This window comes from Indicator indicator, chromosome 26, assembly GCF_027791375.1.
Source record: "Indicator indicator isolate 239-I01 chromosome 26, UM_Iind_1.1, whole genome shotgun sequence".
NCBI lineage: Eukaryota > Metazoa > Chordata > Aves > Piciformes > Indicatoridae > Indicator > Indicator indicator.
Window position 1 is genome coordinate 6,593,394 of NC_072035.1, and position 23,528 is coordinate 6,616,921.

The window sequence follows — 23,528 nt, forward strand, 5'->3', positions numbered from 1 at the left end:
CAGAACAGACAAAAACATAAAGCTGCAGGGCACAGCTTGAACTTATATCATAGAAATCTAGACCAGAGCACATCCAGTCATGGGAAAGTAGTGGATTTTTCTTTTTTTTAATGGATATGTGTAGAGAGAAAAAAGATGCATCTCCTCCAGCAATTCAACCCTCTGTTGCCTTCCTTCTCCCTAAAACAAGAGGATAGCCTCTTGTACAGCTGGGGAGGCAAGTGAAATACATTTACTTTTCATCAGTCTATGGAAGGAAGAAACACCAGCATCATTTCAAGCACATATCACAACAGGCTTGATATTGTCTGCCCGTGGTGGTCTCTTTTGGAGAGCAGAATGAGAAAATCAGTGCAGAATTTTGTACAGTTAGGGCCAGAAATTATGAGGCCTGTGCCTTCTCCCAGCTCCTTTGGAGACTTCCATAGTTCCACGTCACTCTAGAAGGATTTACAATAGTACCTCCTTTGTGCATTCCTTAACAGCCAAATGCAGCATACTAGAGCTGCAAAGCCCCAGATCTTACTTCACAAGGGATTTGGATTGGGTTTTTTTTTTGTTCGTTTTGTTTTGTGGTGTTTTTTTTTTTTTCTTTGTGATAGAACAGCACCTCTGAGAGGTCAAGAGTCTCCCTTCCAGACACTGGAGAAGAACTCATATAAGGAGCCATATATTCTTCTTCCCTGTCTTCTTCAAGATCCCTGTTTGGTTTTCTCGATGCCCTTCTGCTTTAACTGCCCTGAGGCATCTTTCAGGTTAAGAGGCAACCAACACAGAAAACTCTGGTCCAAATGGCTAGAATTTGTGACAAAGTTGTAGGGAACTTCAAAATAACTTTTATTCTTTACACTATTTCTCCACTCTTCTGCATCCCTGAATGAAGCAGAGACAGAGAAAAATGAAATGGCAGGCAGCTGATGTGCTTTACTACAGATAATTGTGCAATACCTTAGCTATTATTTTCAGCCAGCATTGACATTTTTTATTTCTCAGACCTTTTTCTGAGGGAGAACCACATTTTGGTTTTTTTTTTTTTTTCGCAACACAACACTGTCATGCTTATACTACAGACAACTTTAATTAAAAGGGAAAAAAAAAAACAAATGAGAGGAAGAGGGAGATGATTCCAAATCCTGTCAAAGTCTATTGTGCCAGCCCAACATTTCTATTTGGCAAGAGATCACCTCCTCTCATTCACAATGTTAAAGGAAAGTTGAAAGCAGGGGAAGGAAGTGAATTTCTCAAATGATTATAAATTCTGCAAAGCTAAAAAGGAAAAAAAAAAAAAAAGAAAAATGAAATGATTTAGTACCATGTCCTTCAAAGAGCTGTTTCTGCAAGTCCTATGTACTGCATCAATAAATCCCCTCCAAATATCTGACAAGGTCCTCCAATTACTATCAGCTGATGAAGATGGATTGGAGCCTTCTTACCTACAGAGTTGCTGCCCCAAGTCTGGTGCCCTCAACACTGAGGTGACAAATGCTTGTGCTCATTAATTACCAAGCATAAACAGTTTGGGTGAGTATCTGGCTGTCCAGATTTTCTTAATTTCACTTTTTGTCTCTTCCACATATGCACAAACTCAGCTGCACTTCCAGAACAAATGCACCACAACTACACATTAGTGCCAGTGTCTCTTAGAGAACAGGATGATTTGTGACTGTGATGATGTGAAGTGAATCAAATAATGTACGTTAGATCGTGCCAATGACAGCAAAATCCAGTCCAGAGGAGATGAAGGCACTGCTTCCACAACCACTCTCAATTATCAAATATCATGCTTTCCTTAACACATAAAATCCTCTCTTTATCAAACACATTTTGTTTACATTTTCCCTTGTGCCTTTGCTGTTCTCTTCCTCCGTTCCAGGTATCATTTCAGCAAGTTGGCCAGTTCTTGATCTGATCCAGTTCCACCACTTTTGGCTCTGAATTACACTGATGCTTACCACTTGATAAATCTTCTTGGATAAACTTGCATTTTGCTCTCTGCTAGCAGTTTTATCTCCTTTGTTATCTACTTGTTATGTTTAGGTGGGTGGGAAAAAAAAGGAAATTACCAGGGTCCAGAAGTAACATGACACTAATGGAAACTACCAATTCCCAAGGAACTCTGTGTTGCCTGACCTGGAATACTTCAAACCCTGCTGTATGAGTCACCACAAACATGACTGTTTGCTGGCCATCCCTGTTCCACCTAGATAAAACAAGGGGTGGAACCTGAATGCTGGAAGCAGAGCTGCTTTGGAAGCTCAGAAGGAAGTCCATCACAGAGAGATGTAATGAGTCCCCCCATGCTGGTGCTGGCACAAATGGCCTGTGAAAACCTGGGAGCCACAGCAGTGATTATTTTGCCCTCTAAAGCATCATACAGCATTTGAAAGTCTGCTTATCTTAGCATGTTCCACTGAGCCCATCTGTAGCATCCCAGTTGGTGATCACAAAGTGTCCTTCAACACCTCCTCAAAAGAGCTGGGGTCAGCTTGATACCAGGGCACACCATCTTGGGGGAGTGAAGTGTGGAGGACTGGTGGTTGCATGTTAGGGGATTCTGCTGCTTAGAACTGACCACTATACTTGATTTCATTCCATGCTTTTTAATGGTCTTTGCTCACTAAAAGACAAATAATAGTATTTGTGAATAAGCCCTCAATTTCTGGAGTAATTTGCAATAGTTCTGGGGCAAGGCAGGCCACCAAAGGAAAGAATTGGATGGCTCTGCAGAAAACAAACGCATCCCTTCCTCAAATAAAGGCAAGGGAATAGTGTTCTCAGCAGCTTCTATTAGAGCAGTTCTGATTGTTCTGTCTGGGGACCTGAGTGCTGAAATGGATCTCCCTAGTCATTTTATCACATGCAATATCAAAGTACTATATGTGTATTTATTTTTAAGCCTGTGGCTTGTGTAGTAAAAATTTAGCTTGATGGTTAAGATATGGAAATGAATGACAGCCAAGAGTCAGATCTTAATTGAATCCATGCCTTCCCCTACTGTGTATTTCATCCTCTCATTATTGTCCAATGTACTAATGTGACATTTCTTTCCAGTGGGAATTTGCTTGTATTTGCAAGGGAAGAATTCTGATTCTTATACACCAATACACCCTTTCTCCCTTTCCCATGCTGCTTAATTCCTTTGTCATACCTGTGAGCCATAACACTCCTCTGTCAGTTTAAAGAAGGTACATAAACACAATTTAAGTGTAACACACTGCCAGGACGGGGTAAAGAATCCACACCACAGACCCACTCCTACTGTGTTACTTAACTGTGAACTCTCAGAACTAGCTCGCATGAAGGACACAAGCTGAAACAGGACAGTACTGTGTCAATCCAAAGGGCAGGGATAAGCAGGTAAGCTTGATTCAGACGTGCTGCACACCATCACCTCCTACCAGGTGGAAGACCCTCACAGGACTGGGTCTTGTCACTGACGTCAGCAGGAGCTATCCATGTGAAAGAGGAGGGCTTGGCCTTTAGAAAACACTAACATTGCTTGTTTTCCTTAAGAAAATGTCTGCAGTTTTCCAGCAGCACTGAGAGATACATTAATGCTCACAGCTGTTTATTAAAGGCCTGCCTTTTCCTTTCTTCCCTCTCCCATTTCAGTTCATTAGACCACGTGCAATATCCTACAGTGATGAAAAAGCCATGCTATGACTGTGAGCTTCCCTGCAGGGCCAGCTGAAATTTAAGAGTCCTTGAAGCTCACTCAGATCAAAAAACACTTTAACGCTGTAGGCTTTCTTTTATTTACATTTTAGAGAAGCCTTTAAGATGGCAGTGTTAATTTTAACAACCCTCAGCAAGCCAGATGGAGCAGCTTCCCCACCTGAGCAGATGGCCACTAAAAATAGACAGCTCACAGCTACAGTTTCCAAATTTTCAGAAGATATTTCAGCTGTGATATTTATTTGTAAGCACCTCAACCATTGATCCACTTTTCAGTGCCAATAAGCAACTCATTGATCAAAATAAAAAACAAGAAAAAAAGGAAGCAGGGCTCAGCATGCCTCAAGGTCACCTTGTCACCTCAGGTAATTAGTTACCCAACTATAGATAAAGATATCTAACTTCAGGCATCCAAGATAAACATTTTTTAGCTTATCTTCTTTAGATTGCCAGGTATTTGGAGAAACTGCCTACTTTTCAGGACTTGTGTTTTGGCTGCTTTGTGCTGCTTGTGCAGACATTATAATCAAGGAACTAATCAAGTCGTTGTATCCATTGAAAGTGTGTCGGTGTGAGCTGAAATTCCCCCACCACCAACAATAACCAGGCTAGCCCAGTCTGGAAGCAAATGAAAAGCTGTATTTACAAGCAGAGTCTAAAATCTACAATGAAATGCAATGAATATGTACAAATATACAAAATTCACGACATTCACAAATATATACAATCAACAGAAAAAGCACAACCGATCTCCCTTTGCTTCCCCCCAAGGGGACCCTCCCAAAGGGGCCTCTCTCTCCCAGGAGCTTCCCCCCCAGACCCCCCTGGACAGAGAAGCAGAGTTAGTTAAGCAGAAATTGTTAACTTAGCTGCCAAGGTCAGTGTGTTATCTTCAGCCAGAAGAGAAGAAGAAACAGCAGCCAGACAGCCCAGCAACTGCCCCCACTGCCGAACGCAGAATGTGCAGAGTGCCTACTTTGTTTTGGGTAATAGTTCTTAAACATTTCTATCTATCCAATGGAAGTGTTTAGAACAATCGTTATTTTGCTTTCTTACACCCAATAGTGACTTATTTACATTCTTTCACTTTCTCTGTTCTGAACTTTGCAAGGAAAAATTAAAAAGACAGTTTCAAACCATCACAGTCCACCCCTTCTAAACAATTCCATTGGCTGCTACTATCATTTATCTAATCTAAAATAATATCTACAACAATAGGTGAATAAAGACCATAGTCCATTCCGGCTATTTCAGATGTAGATGATTCAAAAGAGTCAAATCACAGGAAAAACAGCAAACAGCTTGTTTCCTCGCAGATGGAGCGAAGAAAGGAACAGGGACTCTCAGGTGACTCAGGGCTCTCAGGGTTCGTGCACCGTAGATCTCATGAACTCTCCTCTTGGGCGCGATGCTGTATCTGCGCAACACTCTGAATTTAACCTCTCTCAGCCAAAGTTAGATTTCTTTGTGGAATACACTGAATTTCACCATTTTCTTGCATCACCCAATAGGTGTGACCAGGACCTTCAGCAGAAACCACCCCTCGGACAGGTTTGGCCTCTCCTGAAGGAGAAAATACCCAAACAGTTTTGCCTAACAGATTCTTTTCTCTGATAACAGGAACTCTATCACCTTCTTCCTTTCGCAACAAATCTGATTGGGCAGGTCCAGCTCGATTCACTGAACCTCTACTATTCACCAACCAGGTTGCTTGTGCTAAATGTTTCTCCCAGTTTTTCAAAGATCCACCCCCCATGGCTTTGAGAGTGGTTTTCAGCAAACCGTTGTAGCGTTCGATCTTCCCTGCAGCTGGTGCATAGTAGGGAATGTGGAATATCCACTCGATGCCGTGCTCTTTGGCCCAGTTTTTTACAAGATTGTTCTTGAAATGAGTTCCGTTGTCTGACTCAATCCTCTCTGGAGTTCCGTGTCTCCACAGGATTTGTCTCTCCAGGCCAAGAATGGTGTTACGTGCAGTTGCATGAGGAACTGGATAAGTTTCCAGCCATCCAGTGCTTGCCTCTACCATAGTCAGCACATACTGCTTACCAGATCGAGAACGAGGTAGAGTGATGTAGTCAATCTGCCAGGCTTCACCATACTTGTACTTGGACCATCGGTCACCGTACCACAAGGGCTTGATCCGCTTTGCCTGCTTAATAGCAGCACAAATGTCACAGTCATGGATGACTTGTGTGATAGCATCCATGGAAATGTCAATGGATCTGTCACGAGCCCATCGGTAGGTTGCATCTCTGCCTTGATGTCCTGACGAGTCATGGGCCCACCGAGCTAAGAACAGCTCACCTCGGTGTTTCCAGTCAAGATCAGGATCAGGATCAGAGTTTGTGTCCACCTGGGAAACTCTTGCAGCTAGATCTGCCTGATGGTTGTGTTGTTGTTCCTCAGTAGCTTTGCTCTTAGGAATGTGAGCATCGATGTGTCTCACTTTCACTGGGATTCTCTCAATGCGAGCAGCAATGTCTTGCCACAGATCTGCAGCCCAGATTGGCTTTCCTTTCCTCTGCCAGCCATTCTTCTTCCAGTCTTTCAGCCAACCCCACAAGGCATTGGCTACCATCCACGAGTCGGTGTAGAGATAAAGCTTTGGCCATCTCTCACGTTCAGCTATGTTAAGAGCTAGCTGGACAGCTTTTACCTCTGCAAATTGACTGGATTCTCCTTCTCCATCTCTCGCTTCTGCAACTCTGCGCGTTGGGCTCCACACTGCAGATTTCCATCTCCGCTTGTTCCCAACAAGACGACAGGAACCGTCTGTGAACAAAGCATATCTCTTTTCATCATCAGACAGATCACTGTAAGGAGGAGCTTCCTCAGCACGAGTTACTCTCTCCTCTGGAGGTTTAGCACAGCTTGTGCCTTCTGGCCAGTTTGTGATCACCTCCACCAAACCAGGCCTTTCGAGATTTCCCATTCGAGCTCTCTGTGTTATCAGAGCCATCCACTTAGACCAGGTAGCATCTGTTGCATGATGTGGTGAAGAACCTTTGCCTTTGAACATCCAATTCAGAACTGGCAATCTAGGAGCTAGAAGAAGTTGTGACTCAGTTCCGATCACTTCAGAAGCAGCTTTCACTCCTTCATAAGCAGCTAAAATCTCTTTCTCTGTTGGAGTGTAGTTTGCCTCTGAGCCTCTGTAGCCACGACCCCAGAAACCAAGAGGACGTCCTCGTGTCTCCCCTGGAGCTCTTTGCCATAAGCACCAGGTTGGACCATTGTCACTCGCGGCCGTGTACAGAATGTTCTTAATGTCTGGACCAGTTCGGACAGGTCCCAGACCCATCGCTTGGACTACCTCTCGCTTGATCTGGTCAAAGGCTGCTTGTTGCTCAGGACCCCATTGGAAACTGTTTCTCTTTCGAGTCACATCATAGAGAGGTTTCACAATCTGACTGTATCCAGGAATGTGCAGTCTCCAAAATCCCACTATGCCTAAGAAACGCAGAGTTTCTTTCTTGTTGATGGGATTTGCCATGGTGGAGACTCTGTTTATCACATCCATTGGGATGTGACGGCGACCATCTTGCCACCGCACTCCCAGAAACTGGATTTCTCTGGCAGGTCCTTTCACCTTGTCTCGCTTGATAGCGAAACCAGCTTGCAAGAGAATGTCAAGGATTTTGTTACCTTTCTCGAAGACTTCTTCAGCAGTCTCACCCCAGACGATGATGTCATCGATGAACTGAATGTGTTCTGGAGCTCCACCTTTCTCCAAAGCATCATGGATCACTGCATGGCAGATGGTTGAACTGTGAATCCACCCCTGGGGCAAACGATTGAATGTGTACTGAATGCCTCTCCAGGTGAAAGCAAACTGAGGCCTGCATTCCTCTGCTATGGGAATAGAGAAGAAAGCATTAGCAATGTCTATGGTAGCATACCATTTGGCCTGCTTGGATTCCAGCTCATATTGGAGTTCCATCATGTCTGGTACAGCTGCACTCATGGGTGGAGTTACTTCATTCAAGGCACGGAAATCAACTGTCAGACGCCACTCTCCATTCTGCTTTCTCACAGGCCAGATTGGACTGTTGAAAGGTGAATGAGTTTTGCTGATGACCTTCTGACTCTCCAACTGACGAATCAAGTTTTGAATGGGCACCAAAGAGTCACGGTTGGTTCTGTATTGTCTGTGATGCACAGTTTGAGAAGCAACCGGCAGCTTTACATCCTCTATCTCATGTTGTCCCACAACTGCAGATTCATCTGAAAGCTCAGGTCTAATGGACAACTTCAATTTTCCTCCATCAATTTCTACAGTTGCTATTCCAAAAGCCCATTTGTAACCCTTAGGGTCTTTAAAACGCCCTTCTCTCAGAAAGTCAATTCCCAAAATACAAGGTGCATTAGGACCTGTTACAATAGTATGTTTCTTCCACTGCTTCCCAGTTAAACTTATATCAACCTCTATCTTAAACAACTCTTGAGATCCACCAGTGACTCCCTGAATAGTTATAGATTCTCCCCCTTGATAATTTGATGGTATTATGGTGCACTGAGCTCCTGTGTCAACCAAGGCCCTGTACTTCTGAAATTTTGAAGTGCCAGGCCACTGGATGTACACATCCCAATAGATTCTGTTATCTCCATTATCCCTTACCTCCCCCTGGCGGAAGGCAGGGCACCCCTAATGGTGGGGATTACCTCCACATGTACAGCTGGCACAACGTCCAGCACCAGAATTAGGATCACTGTTGGAGCTATCAGAGTTGTTCTGGGAAACTGAGGAAGCGACAGCTACCCTCCTGGTATTGCTACCTCGGGATCTGCCCCTCTGCAGCTCCCGTAACCTCTTGAAAAGATCAGAAGTTGGTTGACCATCCCATCTGTTCATGTTCTCACCAAACTGATCACGCAGAGTTATCCAGATACTGCCACGTGATTGCCTCTGCTGTCTGTTTTGGTTTGACCTATTTGGAATGGCCTCCTTGGAGCACGTCTGTTCCTAACAGCTGAAACTTGTATCCATCTGGAGGAAGAGGAATTAGAATCATCCCCCTTCATCAAGTTGGATATGGAGGTTTTAAGTTCCTCCTTCAGCTCTTTCATGCAATTCTTCATTTCTCCAGACAGAGTTTCAATGGCTGAAACCAAAGAAGTACGTGCAAGACTATCCTCCAATTGCCTCATTTGGTCAGTGAAATGGCCAACAGTAGGAGGTGCTCCACCATAATTTCTTGCCACAATCCTGCTTGCCAGAATAGTAGCATAATTAGGAGGAGCAAGCTTAATGAGCTTTTTGGCAAGGCCTGTTCCAACAGGAATTTCATCAGGATTCAGAGTCTTATGATCTCCATACATTACTTCTCTCACAGCAAACTCTCTCAGACGCTTGATTCCCTCAGCTATTGTGGTCCAAGGCTTAGGGTTCCATGGTAAATCATCTCTGCTGGGGTACCTCAGCGAGACTGCCAGTAGGAGGCGTGCCCACAGAGAAACTTTACCAATGCACTTGCCTAGGTGCCTGTCTATGCCTGTATCCTTTGAGAGCATCCCCAACTGAGAGGCCGACTTGTCACCTACCACCAATGCTGGGGCTCCCATATCAAAACACCTGGCTAGCCAAGACAGGACTGGCTCATTATCTCCTCTGATGTAATCCTTCCTCACATGTCTAATTTCCTGTCTGGGTGCATTAGCTGACTGTATGTCATCCTCATCATCATCATCATCATCATCCTGAGGTCGCTGTCCCCATAATCCTATTTTAATCCTCCGTTGAATTTCTTTGAGTTCAGAGGCACTACCAGCAGTTGCTAATCTACCAGGGTCTACATCCTGACCTACATCTCCATCATCCATGTGGGGTCTCAAGAGGTCTACCAGAGTTTTAAGGCTAACCCTCTCTTCCTCATCAGAAGGATCTTTCTTAAGAGAGGGACCCTGAGTAGAAGGACCCTCATCTCCATCTGCACCATCTCCTGCAGCATCTGCATCTCCTCCTGCAGCTCCTTTACGCTTTCTGGTTACAGTGGCCACCAAATTTACTGGCTTGGTTTTCACATTCACAGCAGAGTTGGAAGAGCAAGTAGCCTTATGTCTTTCTTGATACAGTGCTATCAGTAGCCATATGATTATTCCAAGAAGCAACAAATTAAGATTAAGGCAAGCACAAGATATCTAGGGTACCACTGGTTCCAAAGACCCTCTGTAGTTGTAAGAGGAGTAACAAACTCATATGTGTCTGCTAGCAGATCCATAGTTGAGTTACCATAGCTTCTTAGCCCAATAAGACCACAACAGAATTCACCAACATTCAGTAACTTGTTCTTAACCCAAAGAAATGACTTATATGCCACATATCTCACAATCTTGTCTATCATGCAAGAAATGGCCCATCTGTAAACAATCACACTGATAATAGATGAAATAGAATGACTCAGAATCCAAAACAGCTTCATTTTGCTTCCTAATCTGAGCAGAAATAAATCAAACAAGCAATCGAGCCCCAGTTGGGCGCCAAAAATAAAAAGTGTGTCGGTGTGAGCTGAAATTCCCCCCCCACCAACAATAACCAGGCTAGAAGTCACAGCAAAAATACTGAATTCATCCCCATGGTATTGGAAGATCTGTAATAGCACAATCTGTATAATGCTTTATGCCTCCCATTGCACTCTACAGATGTACTGCTTTATCTGCTAGGGACAATACTGTGCCTGTCAGAGTACCAATTACCCAAGGGCATTTCCTCACCTATGCAGAAGCTTGGCTATTGAAGGTGCTAAAGTGGAGCCCAGGAGAATATCTGACTAAGAACACATTGACTCTTTTCTCCATATAAGTGCTGAGACATACACAATCATTCCTGAGAAAAAGAAAACCTTTGGTTATCTTAACTGTTACTTTGTTTTTCAGTTGCATCAAAAAGGTTTGCATGACTTATTTGGACTTTTTATAAACTTGTTTAAGAGCAAAGGACACACTTGCCCTTCCAAGATTCCAGTATATGCTTAGTTCTTGAAAAAAACTCTTTCAAAAGGGCTTGATTTTCAGAAAACACTCAGCACTTGCCTTCTGGAATTCCAGCTCAGCAAAGGATCTCAGCTGACATACTCCAAATCATGAGTCACTTCTAGAAAATTTAGCCACAAGTATTCCTACGTTGGCATTAATTCTTCTAAGGGCAAGTGACTTAACTGCTATATCCTTCATTCAAGCTGTGAATGAAAGATGTGTGTGACTCTACAGGCCACCCCTGTGCTAAGACTATTTCCTTCAACATATTTTCTAGTGTGAAATCTACTCCTGTCTTATTTTCTTGCTGCTTGTGATGGTTTAAAACTGTCTTTTTAATTTTTCTTCTCAAAGTTCAAGCAGAGAAAGCTAAGGAATGTAAATAAGTCACTATTGGGTGATAACACACTGTTACAGTGATGCAAATACAAAGTCCCTCAGGTCTTGCTTGGGTAAGTCCTGTCTCTAGGCTGAGTAAGATAAGTGGCTTACGATAAGTTAGGAAGTGGAATCAGCTCAGGCCCTTGGGATGAAGGCACTGCCAAAGTGTCCCAGAGGGACTAGGCTCAGGATCCATGCTGGCCCAGCATCACCAGGATCAGGACTGCAAACACTCACAGTGCCTGAGCAGGAACTGACCTTCACAAATCCCCCAAAGTGAGGAGTGATGCTCCCAGCAAAGCCTTCAGCTGGGAAGCAGGCAGGACACTTCTCTTACTCCTGGTAAAGAGGAGGCTGCAGGAAGACAAGCAGAGGCAATGGGAGTGGGCAGGCTCCAGACTGGAGGAGCTGGGAGGAGAGGCAGAGACTGAAGTGGGGTACTGCAAAAACATTGCTGCTCTGTGTTTTCAGGAAACTGGGACAGAAGGCACTTACACAGAAGGAGTGGGAAAAACTGGCTAATTTGGTACAATTACTAAGCAACCAGATCTCCTTGTGCATTCCAGATCATGGTGTGGACAAGATTTTCCGCTGCCTTTTAATAGAGTATAAGTTCTGGGTTTTCTCCCAGATGGAGTCTGGAGAAGAAACAACAGATTTTAAACTTCTTTTTACTGAGAAAAAGGTGCTTGATTTTCTTGTGTCTCCAGTCTTCTAGTTGGTATCTCCAGTAGCACTATTTGTAGACTCAGGAAGAGGACAGCAGGGACAGCAACACCCCACACTGCCCAGCAGTACCAGCAGCAGAATGAGAGCCTGAGACATTCAGTCACTCCTGTATCAAAAGTGTTAAACACAACATTTCACTGAAATCACTGAAATCACTGAAATCACTGAAATCATTCCCTGACACAGGAAGCTGGGAAAAGAATTTAAAAACAAAGCACATTTACACTTTTTTGTTTTACTCCTTCATATTAATCCATACCTTGCCACCTGTAGTGCCATATGATGACATGTCACATCATCTTGCCATACCATAATGCAACAGGAGATGTCATCTTGTGCACTACTGAAATATCCTGTCATGATATGCCATGACCTGATGTTGATAAAAAACTTTGCATCCCCAGGACAGATCACCTCTGAGTCTGAGCAACCTTTCCAGATTCACAAGCTCTTTTATCTGCAATAAAAGCCATGATTCTCCCAATGGTGGTCCAGGACAAATGGTTCCCTGCCCTAAGTAACAGAATTGGGTTAGGCATGCTTTAGCCTTTGCTTGGACAGTCTTTGTCTGAAGACAGTATGTCAGGCATGGTTTCAAAGCCCTGGAGAAGGTTATAAATGGGTTAATTACATAAGATTCTTATGTTTACAGGATGTAGTAAATGGAACAGATGGGAAGCATGTCCTCCTAGTTTGGACATTTTCTTGTCACTAAGTTATAAAACAATCTAAATTATTTTTATGTTGCAGAAGATTAGGTAGCAATAATCATGAAAATGGGCCATAAAACTTGACTCAAGTTCTCTCCCTATCTGTGTGAGATGAAATGTAGTTTCTGTGAGAGCAGCAGTAGCTGTGGACAGACTTAATTGCACAGTTCCCAGTGCCACTCTTCAAATCAACTGACTGAAAGAGCAATGAACATATAGCTTGTTCCACTGCTCCTGACCCTGGGTTTTAATCTGTTCCAGAGCAACCATTTGCCTTGATCTGGTAGTGTTCTCCAATCTTCTTTTCCATGTGGGTTGTGACCTGAAACATGATGCTTGAAACAGTCCCTTTACAGAGATGGGATATTACTGGCTTAAGTTAAATAGGATCAGCCCATGAATTGAATGATGAACACCCCCAAAATCCACCAAAAGAGTAAAAAGACAGGAGCCTGGCAGTCTGCTGTGACTCCAGGAGGGAAAAAAGAAACGTATTTGGCTATCTTCTGCCTCTATTTTATAGCTCTTCAAAGCATCCAATTGTGAGACACTGAGCTCAGTGCTCTCTGGCATGGAAAACGAGGGCATGCTCACACAGCAAACAGGGATCACTGTCCAAAGACTGCCTGTGTTGCAAAAATAACAGATGTTGTATCATTTAAAGAAAGGATATTAAAAATGTAAATCTTATCAACTTCATTGTAGTCAGAACTTTTACTGCAGATTCAGTCCATAGTTGAAGGGAAGAAATGAGAAGACAATTCCAGAGTACCTCTAGAGAAAAGCAACTGAAACGGACATGTACTACAGCTACGCTTCAACTTTTAAACCTGTTATGAGTTATCATCAGTACTTCACATCGACAAAACACTGCCCCATCCCAAAAGTCAACATATGCAGAGTGTACTCTACCTGCTTAGGAGTATGAAGCAACTCTTGGGCAACAGTTGTAGCCACAATAGCCCGATTACTTGCTGCACTTGGCTGAAGAAAGAGTGAAAGCCCAGCCACCAGCTGGACTCCAAGGTCTGTTATGGTCACTTTGTCATCTAACACAGTCACTGTCTTCTCTGCCAGGATGGAGTCAGAGAGAGGAGACAAAACCTTTGGAGAAACACAAAAGAATCAATTTAGGAAAAGGCTGATCAATTAAAATAACCTTTCCTAAGGTCATCATCCCTTCTTGTCTCCAAAGCTGTATGCAGAGAAATGAAATGTGAAATGGCAGAGCACACTGAAAAGGCAGCCTGACTTCATTAGTGGCCTTGGAGAAACATTTAGTAGTGAGGTTATGGCTTAGAACATTGCATCTAATACTGAGAGCTGTACTATCTCAGCTGTATTATTTGCATCATCTCACTAGAAGATTTGACTTAAAACTTTTTCCCCCTGCTATTGTGTCCCCCAGTATGGATGAGCTCATCAGACTTACTTCCCAACCATTTCAAAGGGAAATTAGCCAGCATCTAGGATTTGTCCTTCACTTTTCTGCCTGGATATTCTCATCTCTCTGTCTTTTCTGTTTCTGATAGAATATCAAGGTAGCAGGATATCCTTCCATTTATTGAAACTGAGGGTCATACTGCTATCTTTAGGAAACTTCATATACACACTGTCTTCTCCACCTTCCTCATCTCATATCTACAGCCTAGATTAACTCTATTCACTCTGTGCATTGGCATTACCAAGGATTCAGTTGGAGTAGAAGAAGGATATGGTGTTGGCCACTTGTGCCTTTCAGGGCTATTAACCATGCTGCGGTTTGTTATTTTGGGGTTTGTTTGCTTGTTTGTTTTTCTGAATTAATGTTTAAATAAATCAAAAGAAACTTGACACAATCTAAAGATCTCTGTCTCAAAAGGTCAAAATGCTGCCCATCAGTTGGCTGGGGCTAACCTGCATCCATGTGAGCCAAGAGGCCAAGAGGTCTGCCCTCTCACTAAGCTTGGACATACTGCCTCTCTTAAAAATCTCTGAAAGCTCTACATCTTCCAGCTCCTGACCATGCTGCACACCTTGGATCATTGTGGTTCAGTTAATGCTCTGTGTGATACTCTAGAAGGTCACAGGAAAACAATGGGAAATCATCCTGTTTCAAGATAGCAGAACACTATCCTGGATTATCCCACACCCAGGTTCTCCAGAGGGATGGCAGAACATGGCAGTCTAGAGCACAGTACCTGAATCGTTGTCATCCCTACTTCCCGTCCAATCAAAATCCTGCCTTCCTGCAGCTTGGCAATGTGAGCATCCTCCAGTTTCATGAAATCCATCACCAGGTCTGTAATGTCAAACTGCCAGTCTGAGCCCAGCAGGTAGCTCAGCTGACCCCAGGGGCTGGAATCCTCAGCTACAAACTGCGTGAGGACTCGCACCATGGCGTGCTGGTACTGCAGAGTGCATCCTCTTCCTTTGCGCTCATCTTCATCCTCATCATCGCTGTCTCTGGTAGGTCTTTTTTTTTTTTTTCATAAGGAAATGAAGCATGAAGAATTGTTTTCAAGAACATGAGTGAAAATCAACACTCCCATAAATAACAGCCCTCTATTCTATTTTTTCCCCAGTCCTTTGCTGGTTTATGGCTAGCTAGCATGAGGAATGACCATACAAATGGACTATTCCACTTTTTCCTCCCTAAGGGGACTTCAGCAGAGCACTGCACTGTACTCTGTTGCACAGGACAGACAAAAGCACGGAAGCAAAACTCCCACAAATTAAAAAATACTTTATTATACCTGTAGATGTCCATTGCAAAGCTGGAGATGCCAGTGCTGCTGGAAAATTCCCCAGGGAAAGATGCTGCATTTGCAGTGCAGGTGCTGCAGCTGTTCTTGCTGAGAGTTAAAATCAACTCCACTCATTTTACAAATATACCCAAGAAGTTTAGCAACTCAAACCTACCTTTTGTTGGAAACAACTGGGACTCGCCAGCCTTTTATTTGGCTCAGTTCTGTGTCCGAAATGTCAATCTGAAGAGGCAGGCGTGGAACCCAGACTGTGATTTGCAGAGGAGCACTCAGATACTGATAGGTGAAGTTCACAAGTGCATTCACCTTGCCTTTCATTTCTTTGCCATTGACAAAAACATAGTCACATCTGTCGGAAACCTAAGGGGGGGGGGGGAGGGAGAGAAAGAAGAAAAGGTAATCACTGCGACAAAACAAGCTCAAAGTGTAACCCTGGCATCTTGAAACCAAAAGCAAATGAAAAAGGCTCCCTCCTCTTTATGCATGTTAATGATGGCCTTTTACAATGGGAGCAGCTGAACACAAAAATCCTTTATTGGCTCAGAAGGCATAATTATGCTGGAGATGCCTGAAGACTTGATACTGCTTATGGAGCTGGTGGCTGATTTGCTGTTTGTTGTGCAGTGAGCCACTAGGTCATCAGAGTGCTGTGGAATTTATAATCAGCAAGGCTCCTTCATGGCTTGGTCATGAGGAACCCAGAAAACCACAAGAGGTCTCAATAGAAGCAAGCAGCAAATCAAAGCTCTACTCTGATGAGTACCTTCATGAGAGGTTGTCAGTACAAAGCTGGTTCTGGAGTGGATTTCATCCACTGAAGATTAACAGAAGTCTACTCATTTCCTCCACAATAAATATTATCTGTTTATAAATGTTTACATTTTGCTTAAAGCTGTGAAGTGTTTCTAAACACTGCAGCAGATTTATCATTAACATGTAAATGCTGCCCTGAAATATAAGCAAGTATTATCATAGCCATGTAAGAGTGACATCAGTAATCACTTCTTTAATCAATGTTGTAATTTACAGACCATTGAGTTTTCTCATTTATTACATTACTGAGTACTAGTGATAAAATCACTCCTGAATATATAAATCATTAAGAGGGATGCAGATAGTATGAAGTGATTCCATGTGATAAAGTCATTGTCATATCTATTCCTAAAGGTGTTATAAATGTCTGGGGAAATCCTGTGGCACATTAATCACACACTAAGTGGTGACCAATGGGAGCTGTTACATTACTAAATGAGCTGATATATCTGCAGAAATTAACAGTAAACCCAGCAGATCTCTTCAACTCCTGCTTCTGCTCTCATCCTGGCAGCATTCTGTTTCATCACCCCTAGGACTGTCATTAGTGGTGGCAATGTGTCTCTCCCACCTGAACACATATTATCACCTGCTCCCATTCCCAATATCATTTCATTCAAATGAAGATTATCAGATGGAAATGCTAATGTCCCCAGGCTAATCAAGCAGATGGATGTCCTCCATGACCACATGTACAGGAGATAAACTGTTCCCAGTTTTGTGTCCACAGACATTCACACCCTGTTTGCAGACAGGTTTAGGCACTGCTCACATTCTGGTAAAGTATTTGATGGTGAGATCACAAAAGGAAACTTCAGAGAAAGCAATCCAAACATTCCTAGCACTCATCCCTATGAGGGATGCTGTAACTGGGCTCTGTTGCCTGAAAGCAATGCTGCACACTACAATACCTGACCAACCTGTTTAGGCTTTTCCCTCAGGCCATCTAAGAGGTTTAAAAGTCTGAAGGTGGTAGAAATGCCTTCATTTTATCACTATGCATGTCATGCCCCATTTGTACATATCTTAACTTGAATAGCAGTACAGAAAGAGGTTTAGTTCATGTTAGGCTGTTTCAGAATGGCCTTTTGATCTGATCTAAAAGTACGATGCATCAGAGGTGTATAATGCAATATATAATTACACAGAATTACACAGAATCAGCCAGGTCGGAAGAGACCTCCAAGACCATCAAGTCCAACCAATCACCTAACCCTATATAATCAACTAAAGCATGGCACTAAGTGCCTCAGCCAGTCTTTTCTTAAACTCCTCCAGGGACATCAACCCCACCACCTCCCTGGGCAGCCCATCCCAATGGCCAGTCTCTCTTTCTGTGAAGAACTTTTTTCTAATATCAAGCCCAAACATCCCCCTGCATGGCTTGAGACTGTGTCCTCTTATTCTGTTGCTGGTTGCCTGGGAGAAGAGACCAATCCCCACCTGGCTGCAACCTCCCTTCAGGTAGTTGTAGACAGTGATAAGGTCTCCCCTGAGCCTCCTCTTCTCCAGGCTAAGCAACCCCAGCTCCCTCAGCCTCTCCTCATAGGACTTGTGCTCCAGACCCCTCACCAGCTAATACCATGCATTAACTCAGAATTCTTTCCTAGATGGGCTGCTCTTTCTCATTGTGGTGCCACTGCATCAGCTTCATCCTGGGAAAGGAAACATCGTGAAAATGTTTCTCATGAAAACAATTCCAACTGCACAGGCAAGGACAGACTACATCTCAGTACACAGCTGGTAGAAAGTATTGAGGGCATTCAGCTCCTGTATATGAGCTGCTGCTGTCTAACCAAGCCTGTCTCACTGCTGTCTCAGCTGCACAGGAACAGAAATGGCCCACGGGTGACTGTCAATCTCTGGATGCTTGTCAGTGTTACCACCCTTCTCCCTGAAGGTGGCTGGGTCTCTCCACAAAAGATGGAGACTTTGAGAAGTATCTTAGATCAGATACTAATTCTTAAGTGGCTGAAGTGAAAAGGGAATTCACATCTAAATAATATCCCATGTATGGATATTACTATGGCACAACGTCCTCGATGAAGTTCAGAGTGCAAGGAAGTCCTGGCTGACACAGGAAATCTCAGGAAAGTAATTTCAATTCTTTCTGTCCATTTTCTCTCACTGGTACAAACAACACAACCCAAGGATCCTTGCTCAGCAACAGTCAGAGAACTGCACTGCACTCGGAGCACAGAACTACTTCTAGAGCCAAATGGAAAGCAGTGAGTGAGCCTGCGGGAGAAGACCCGTGTCTGGAATATATGACAAAGCAGCTTCATACAGGCTCCTCCCTCTTTGCTTAGCTCTATCTTCCCTTGAGCAGAACCTTTTGGGAGGCTTGTCAGTAAGATCTAATTAAATTTTGCTTGGAGCAGTAACCATTGCCATCCTGAAACTGCTTCCATCCCATTAATTTCTACGGAGTTGATTCCAAAGACAAATGAATGAACTTCCTGAGTTAGTTGTACAAGTTGCTTATTTCTGCAGATAGTAAACCACATGCACATGCTGATACAAAATTTCTCTTAACATACTCAGCTTCAGACTGACCAAGTTTGGTCTAGATGTATGATTTAATAGTATCTAAAACCCAGAGTTGTTAGCAATGGAACAAATGTGACTGTCAGAGAAAAAAAACCCACGATAACAATAGCAGCAAAACTGCAATTCCTAAATGGTCCTGGGCTGAGATCCAATCTCCATCTGTATTTGTAAAACTGCTATATGCCTTCCTGGGCATGCAGCAAACAAATAGCTAAACAAATACATACAGCATCCTGAGGAGATGGCTGCTGTAGCTACCACACAGGCTGCAAAATTGCTACAGGTTACTATTTATTACTGGCAATGCATCAGCAATAGTGGCAAGCCTTTATGAGTTGTGTTGAGAAAAACATGACTCTCTTCACCAAGTACAAGCATTGCTAATGTCCTTACACATGCTCTTTCTTCTGTTCCTGCATTTCTGATAAAGAGGTAGCACACAGAGAGTGCAGGAGGAGCAAAGCTGACATTGTGTTGCAGTACTCTGTGCATTTGAACTTACAATGCTTTCAGGTAGCCATTCCTGGAGCAACACTGATTGCTTTTGATGAAAAAAGGCAACAGACTTCCCAACCAGTGCTATATATGGGATGAAAGGGAAAAAGGCATCTCAGTGTCCAGTTCACAGGGTGTGTGTGCTGTCCATACGTGCAGGATTAAGAAAACTTCTCAAGAAACCTCCACCTAAGGCTATTACATAGTCTACAGCTGCTGCAAGCAATGCTTCCCATCTAAGCTTAGCTATAGTAGGCTGGCAGAATAAGACCAAGTGGGTTGGCTTCCCTTGCATGGCATCTCCTAAAAAATAAATACAAAGGATTTCTCAGCCTTGGAGAACAAATCCAGATGTCCTGATTCTGCCACAGTTCACCTCTCCAAGCCTGTTAAGGTTTAATTTGTTAAGCAGCCACCTCTCACCAAAAGAAGGATAGAGGTCATATGGTGCTACAACAGCCCCCCTTAGCTCAGATGAACTCAGATGGAAATAACATCACAGCCAACGTCTTTTGGGATATTCAATGCAGACTTGGCAAAACTATTTTGATCTGATCTCATCTGTGGTTAAAAGAGATGGAAACACAGGACTGGTAGGGACAACCTGAAAACATTGTTGCATAGAATAATGGAGAAAGGACAGAAGGGAGATTAAAAAGAGTAATAAACTAAACTGCATGATATCAAAACTCAAATTCTTTTAAATCAAAAAGGTATATTAGTTTCAGCATTTTTGCTAGACAAAAGCATCTCTCTGTTTTCCTCCAGGGTTTTGCAATGCTCTGGAAGGTCACTGAGCAGTAAAATGACCAGCTCTGATCTGTGAGTCTTGCCCATAGTAGTCTAAGGAAATTTCTAATAGAAACTGGAGACTGTGAACAGTGATCTGTCTCTCATCTCCTGTAGTATTTATTCTTTTACTATGAAAACATCTTCCCTCTGAAAGTGCTTTTTATCTTTGCCATCAGAAGAAGTGAGAAATGATGAAGGGAAAGCCTGCTTAGCCACCACCTCTAAGTGATTGGGTTTTTTCTATTCTGTGTAGAAGATCAGCAAGAAGTTTTGCATTTTAAAGAGTTTTCTGATGCTATTTCAGCAGTTTCTTTCATTATTAAGCTGCATTCAACTACTTTTCCTTTTTCCCCCTATTTTTCTAACTCCTCTCTCCAGATAAAAACTACCATAAAGAATCTAGACAGCAAAAGACAGGAAGGACAGGGAAGGAAGATGAGGAGAAAAGGCTCTGGGGAAACCTTACTGCAGCCTTCCAGTGCCTAAAGGAGCATACAGGAAAGATGGAAAGGCACTTTTTACAGGGGCATGCAGTGATAGGACAGGGGCAGTGGCTTTAAACTGCAAGAGGGTAGATTTACATCAAATGAAAGGAAAATGTTTTTCACTGTTGGGGTGATGAGGCACTGGAACAGATTGCCCACAGAAGTTGTGGATGCCCCATCCCTGGAAGTGTTGAAGGCCAGGCTGGATGGGGCTTTGAGCAACCTGGTCTAGTTGGAGGTGTCCCAGCCTATGGCAGGGGGGTTAGAGCTGGGTGATCTTTAAAGTCCCTTCCAGCTCAAACTGTTCTATGTTTCTATGATTCTTGTTTGACTTTTTTTTTTTTTTCCCCTGAGATTATAGTTTTGTGCCCCTTTGTAACAAAGTCCATTGCCTTTCTAAATGACTTGGATAGATTCTCTCTGCAACAAATCACATTTTACTGAGCTGAGAGAAACTACTGTGAGACAAGTGCTGCCTGGGAATCAAGAGTTGCTCCTGAAGCACTACCTATGGCACTGCATGACTGTGATGTGGAGAGTGGATGCACCTCTTCATCTCATAATGAACAGATTAGCTGCAGTGAATATTAAGAAGATTCCTAATGCTGCTACCAATCAAATGCAAAACCTCTGGGTTTCCCTTTACTTACTCCTTTCAGATTAAGGTTTTGATCCCACCCTCACCTCTTTATTGCAGAATTGCAAGAAGGAAGCACGAGCAGCTTGAGGTCACCAGGAAGGATGTGACAATGCACTGCTGTGGACTCTGCAGCCAGAAAGGAGCTGTTGACACTTGTGTAAGAATGCAGTTTTTTTCTGGGTTAAATTCTGGTACAGATGCCTGAGAAATCTTTATGGTAGAGGCAGACAGCTTACAAAAGACAAATGTCATGTCAAATATAAGTTAAGACTGTCTTTCAAAAGAGAATGAACTCAAAACACTGTTTGTTCTGTCTGCTATCTGTTGTACACAGGAATGGAAAGAACAATAACTGTAAAACCTAAAAATAAATGAGAGCTACTGACTCTGTGAGTCCAGTCTACTCTAAGCTTGTTTATTCTCCTAGCAGGCTTTGACATCTGGAGACATCAGCCCAGTTTCTGAAGGACAAAAAAGAGAAAATTTTAATATGGCAATCCTGTCAAGTTCACACACACTCAAAATTTGTGATGTATAAGTTGATTTTCTAGGTAGAAGTCTGTGTGGTTTGCCCTTAATTAAATACCCTGAGGTTTTAAAAGTCTCAGAACTTTAAAACTGAAGAGAAATAAGGAGGTAGGATAATGGTAGATGTCTTGCTTGGATTCATCAGGTTCAGAATCTTGTATTTTGGTGTGTCAGCCCCTTTACCCATTTCTGTTAAGACTAATGTAAATGTTGCTAAAACATTCAAAAGTTACATACATGTTTAAATATTTATGAAAGCAAGTCTATGAGAAGAAAGATTTTTTTTTTCCCTCCAATGCTTCATAATGGAATCTCAATTTCAGTGAAAAAATGTACAGGGTAATTAGTAAAGAGTAGTGATGTTCAGCACTTTTCAGCTATATGACAGTCCCAGGATTTCAGCTCAGTCTCATCACTCTTACATACCAGAAGGGCAATTGAAGCTCGTGGAGGTTAAGCTTTTTGAACAAAATCATTCATCCCATTATGGAATAGAGAGCACCAGGGTGACTCATCCACTGAATATACTGACACATAATATATAGAAAATATTAGGCAGTGATAACCATTCCACAAGCTTTTTGGACAGTCCTTTAGAATTCTGTAGTATTCATGTCCTTGCTAGAGAATTTCTTCTAAGCCTTTTTTATTTTTTTTTTAAACAACATCCTCTGTAGAAAGGGAATTATCCTCTATTAAATTCTAGAGGTTTTGAGAGAGACTCTATACAGCTCTCTAGCCTTGATTCTAATTAAACACCATGGGTTTATTTAAAGAGGAAATTCTGTGTTATATGAAGATTCATTGAGAACAACTGCTCAGGTCAGGGAAGACCTTATTGCTCTCTACAACTACCTGAAAGGAGATTGTAGCCAGGAGGGGTTTGGTCTCTTCTCCCAGGCAACCAGCAACAGAACAAGAGGACACAGTCTCAAGCTGCTCCAGGGGAAGTTTAGGCTCAAGGTGAGGAGAAAGTTCTTCACAGAAAGAGTAATTGGCCAGTGGAATGGGCTGCACAGGGAGGTGGTACAGTCACCATCCCTGGAGGCGTTCAAAAAAAGATTGGATGTGGCACTTGGAGCCATGGTTTAGTTTTCAGGAGGTGTTAGGTCATAGGTTGTACTGATGATCTCTGAGGTCTTTTCCAACCTGGTTGATTCTGTGATTCTGTGATAAGAAGAACTTCAATGCCTGGCTGCATAATCCTGAATAATCAATAACCTACTACTGGAAAATGGAAGCTGTCTCAAGGTGCATCCTATTCTTCTTTTTTATTTTTTTTGAAATGTTAAACTACTTAACTGTGGTAAGAGTTAAAGCTTCAGACCTGAGCTCCTCCATGGTCTTTGGAATGATATTTACATCCCACAGACACTGTTAGAACAGCCTTTAAAGTGGAAGCATCCATTAAAGGAGTTGCTAACTGCTGGTATGACTTCACTTGCCATTGACCACAACTGAAGCTGTGCTCAGTGACTCAGAAAGTGAAGCCAAAAACTCCCTTCAGCATAAAGGTAAGGCAGCAATGCAAACTTAACACAGCTAAGACTGTCATCTTCATAAATGAAAGGTTTGATTTTTCACATTGTATGCAGGAATAGCTCTGAGAGTTGTTTTTCCCTGTGGCCCACCAATAGCAAATGGATTTATTTCCTGAAATAGCTGAGGAATAATGAAATAAAAAAAAAAAATCCCATCCTGGAAACTGTGAGGAGGCAGCAGGGCAGGTATTACACTGTAATAACTGATCTAAGCCTCATCTGCTTCTCTTTGAAGTGTCTGGCTGCAGATGTCAATGGGCTGGTGCACTGCTGCTGCTCAGTGCTTGTAAACAGCTGCCACATTCCAAATGCAGCTTCAATCCCAACAACCTGCACTAATAACATGGGATTGAGCCCTGAGCACTGAAGGAGAGAAGAACTCTGTAAAACCAGGGCCATAGTTTAGAAGCAATTTGGGCCCTCTTTGCTGGGAAGGGTCTGCATTTTCAGTATCAGCAGTCAGATTA

At 42.8% G+C, this 23,528-nt stretch overlaps 1 protein-coding gene across 1 annotated transcript in view; it reads right to left on the minus strand.

Annotated features, from left to right (window-relative positions):
• The window catches only part of TMEM132C (transmembrane protein 132C), a 191,096-nt gene that overhangs the window by 2,586 nt on the left and 164,982 nt on the right, over positions 1–23,528 (minus strand). Inside the window, exons 6-8 of the mRNA XM_054392737.1 lie at positions 15,372–15,577; positions 14,651–14,924; positions 13,383–13,574 (exon numbers count right to left, since the gene is read on the minus strand). Of these exons, the coding sequence (XP_054248712.1) occupies positions 13,383–13,574; positions 14,651–14,924; positions 15,372–15,577 (672 nt within the window). The remainder of the gene's footprint in view (positions 1–13,382; positions 13,575–14,650; positions 14,925–15,371; positions 15,578–23,528) is intronic.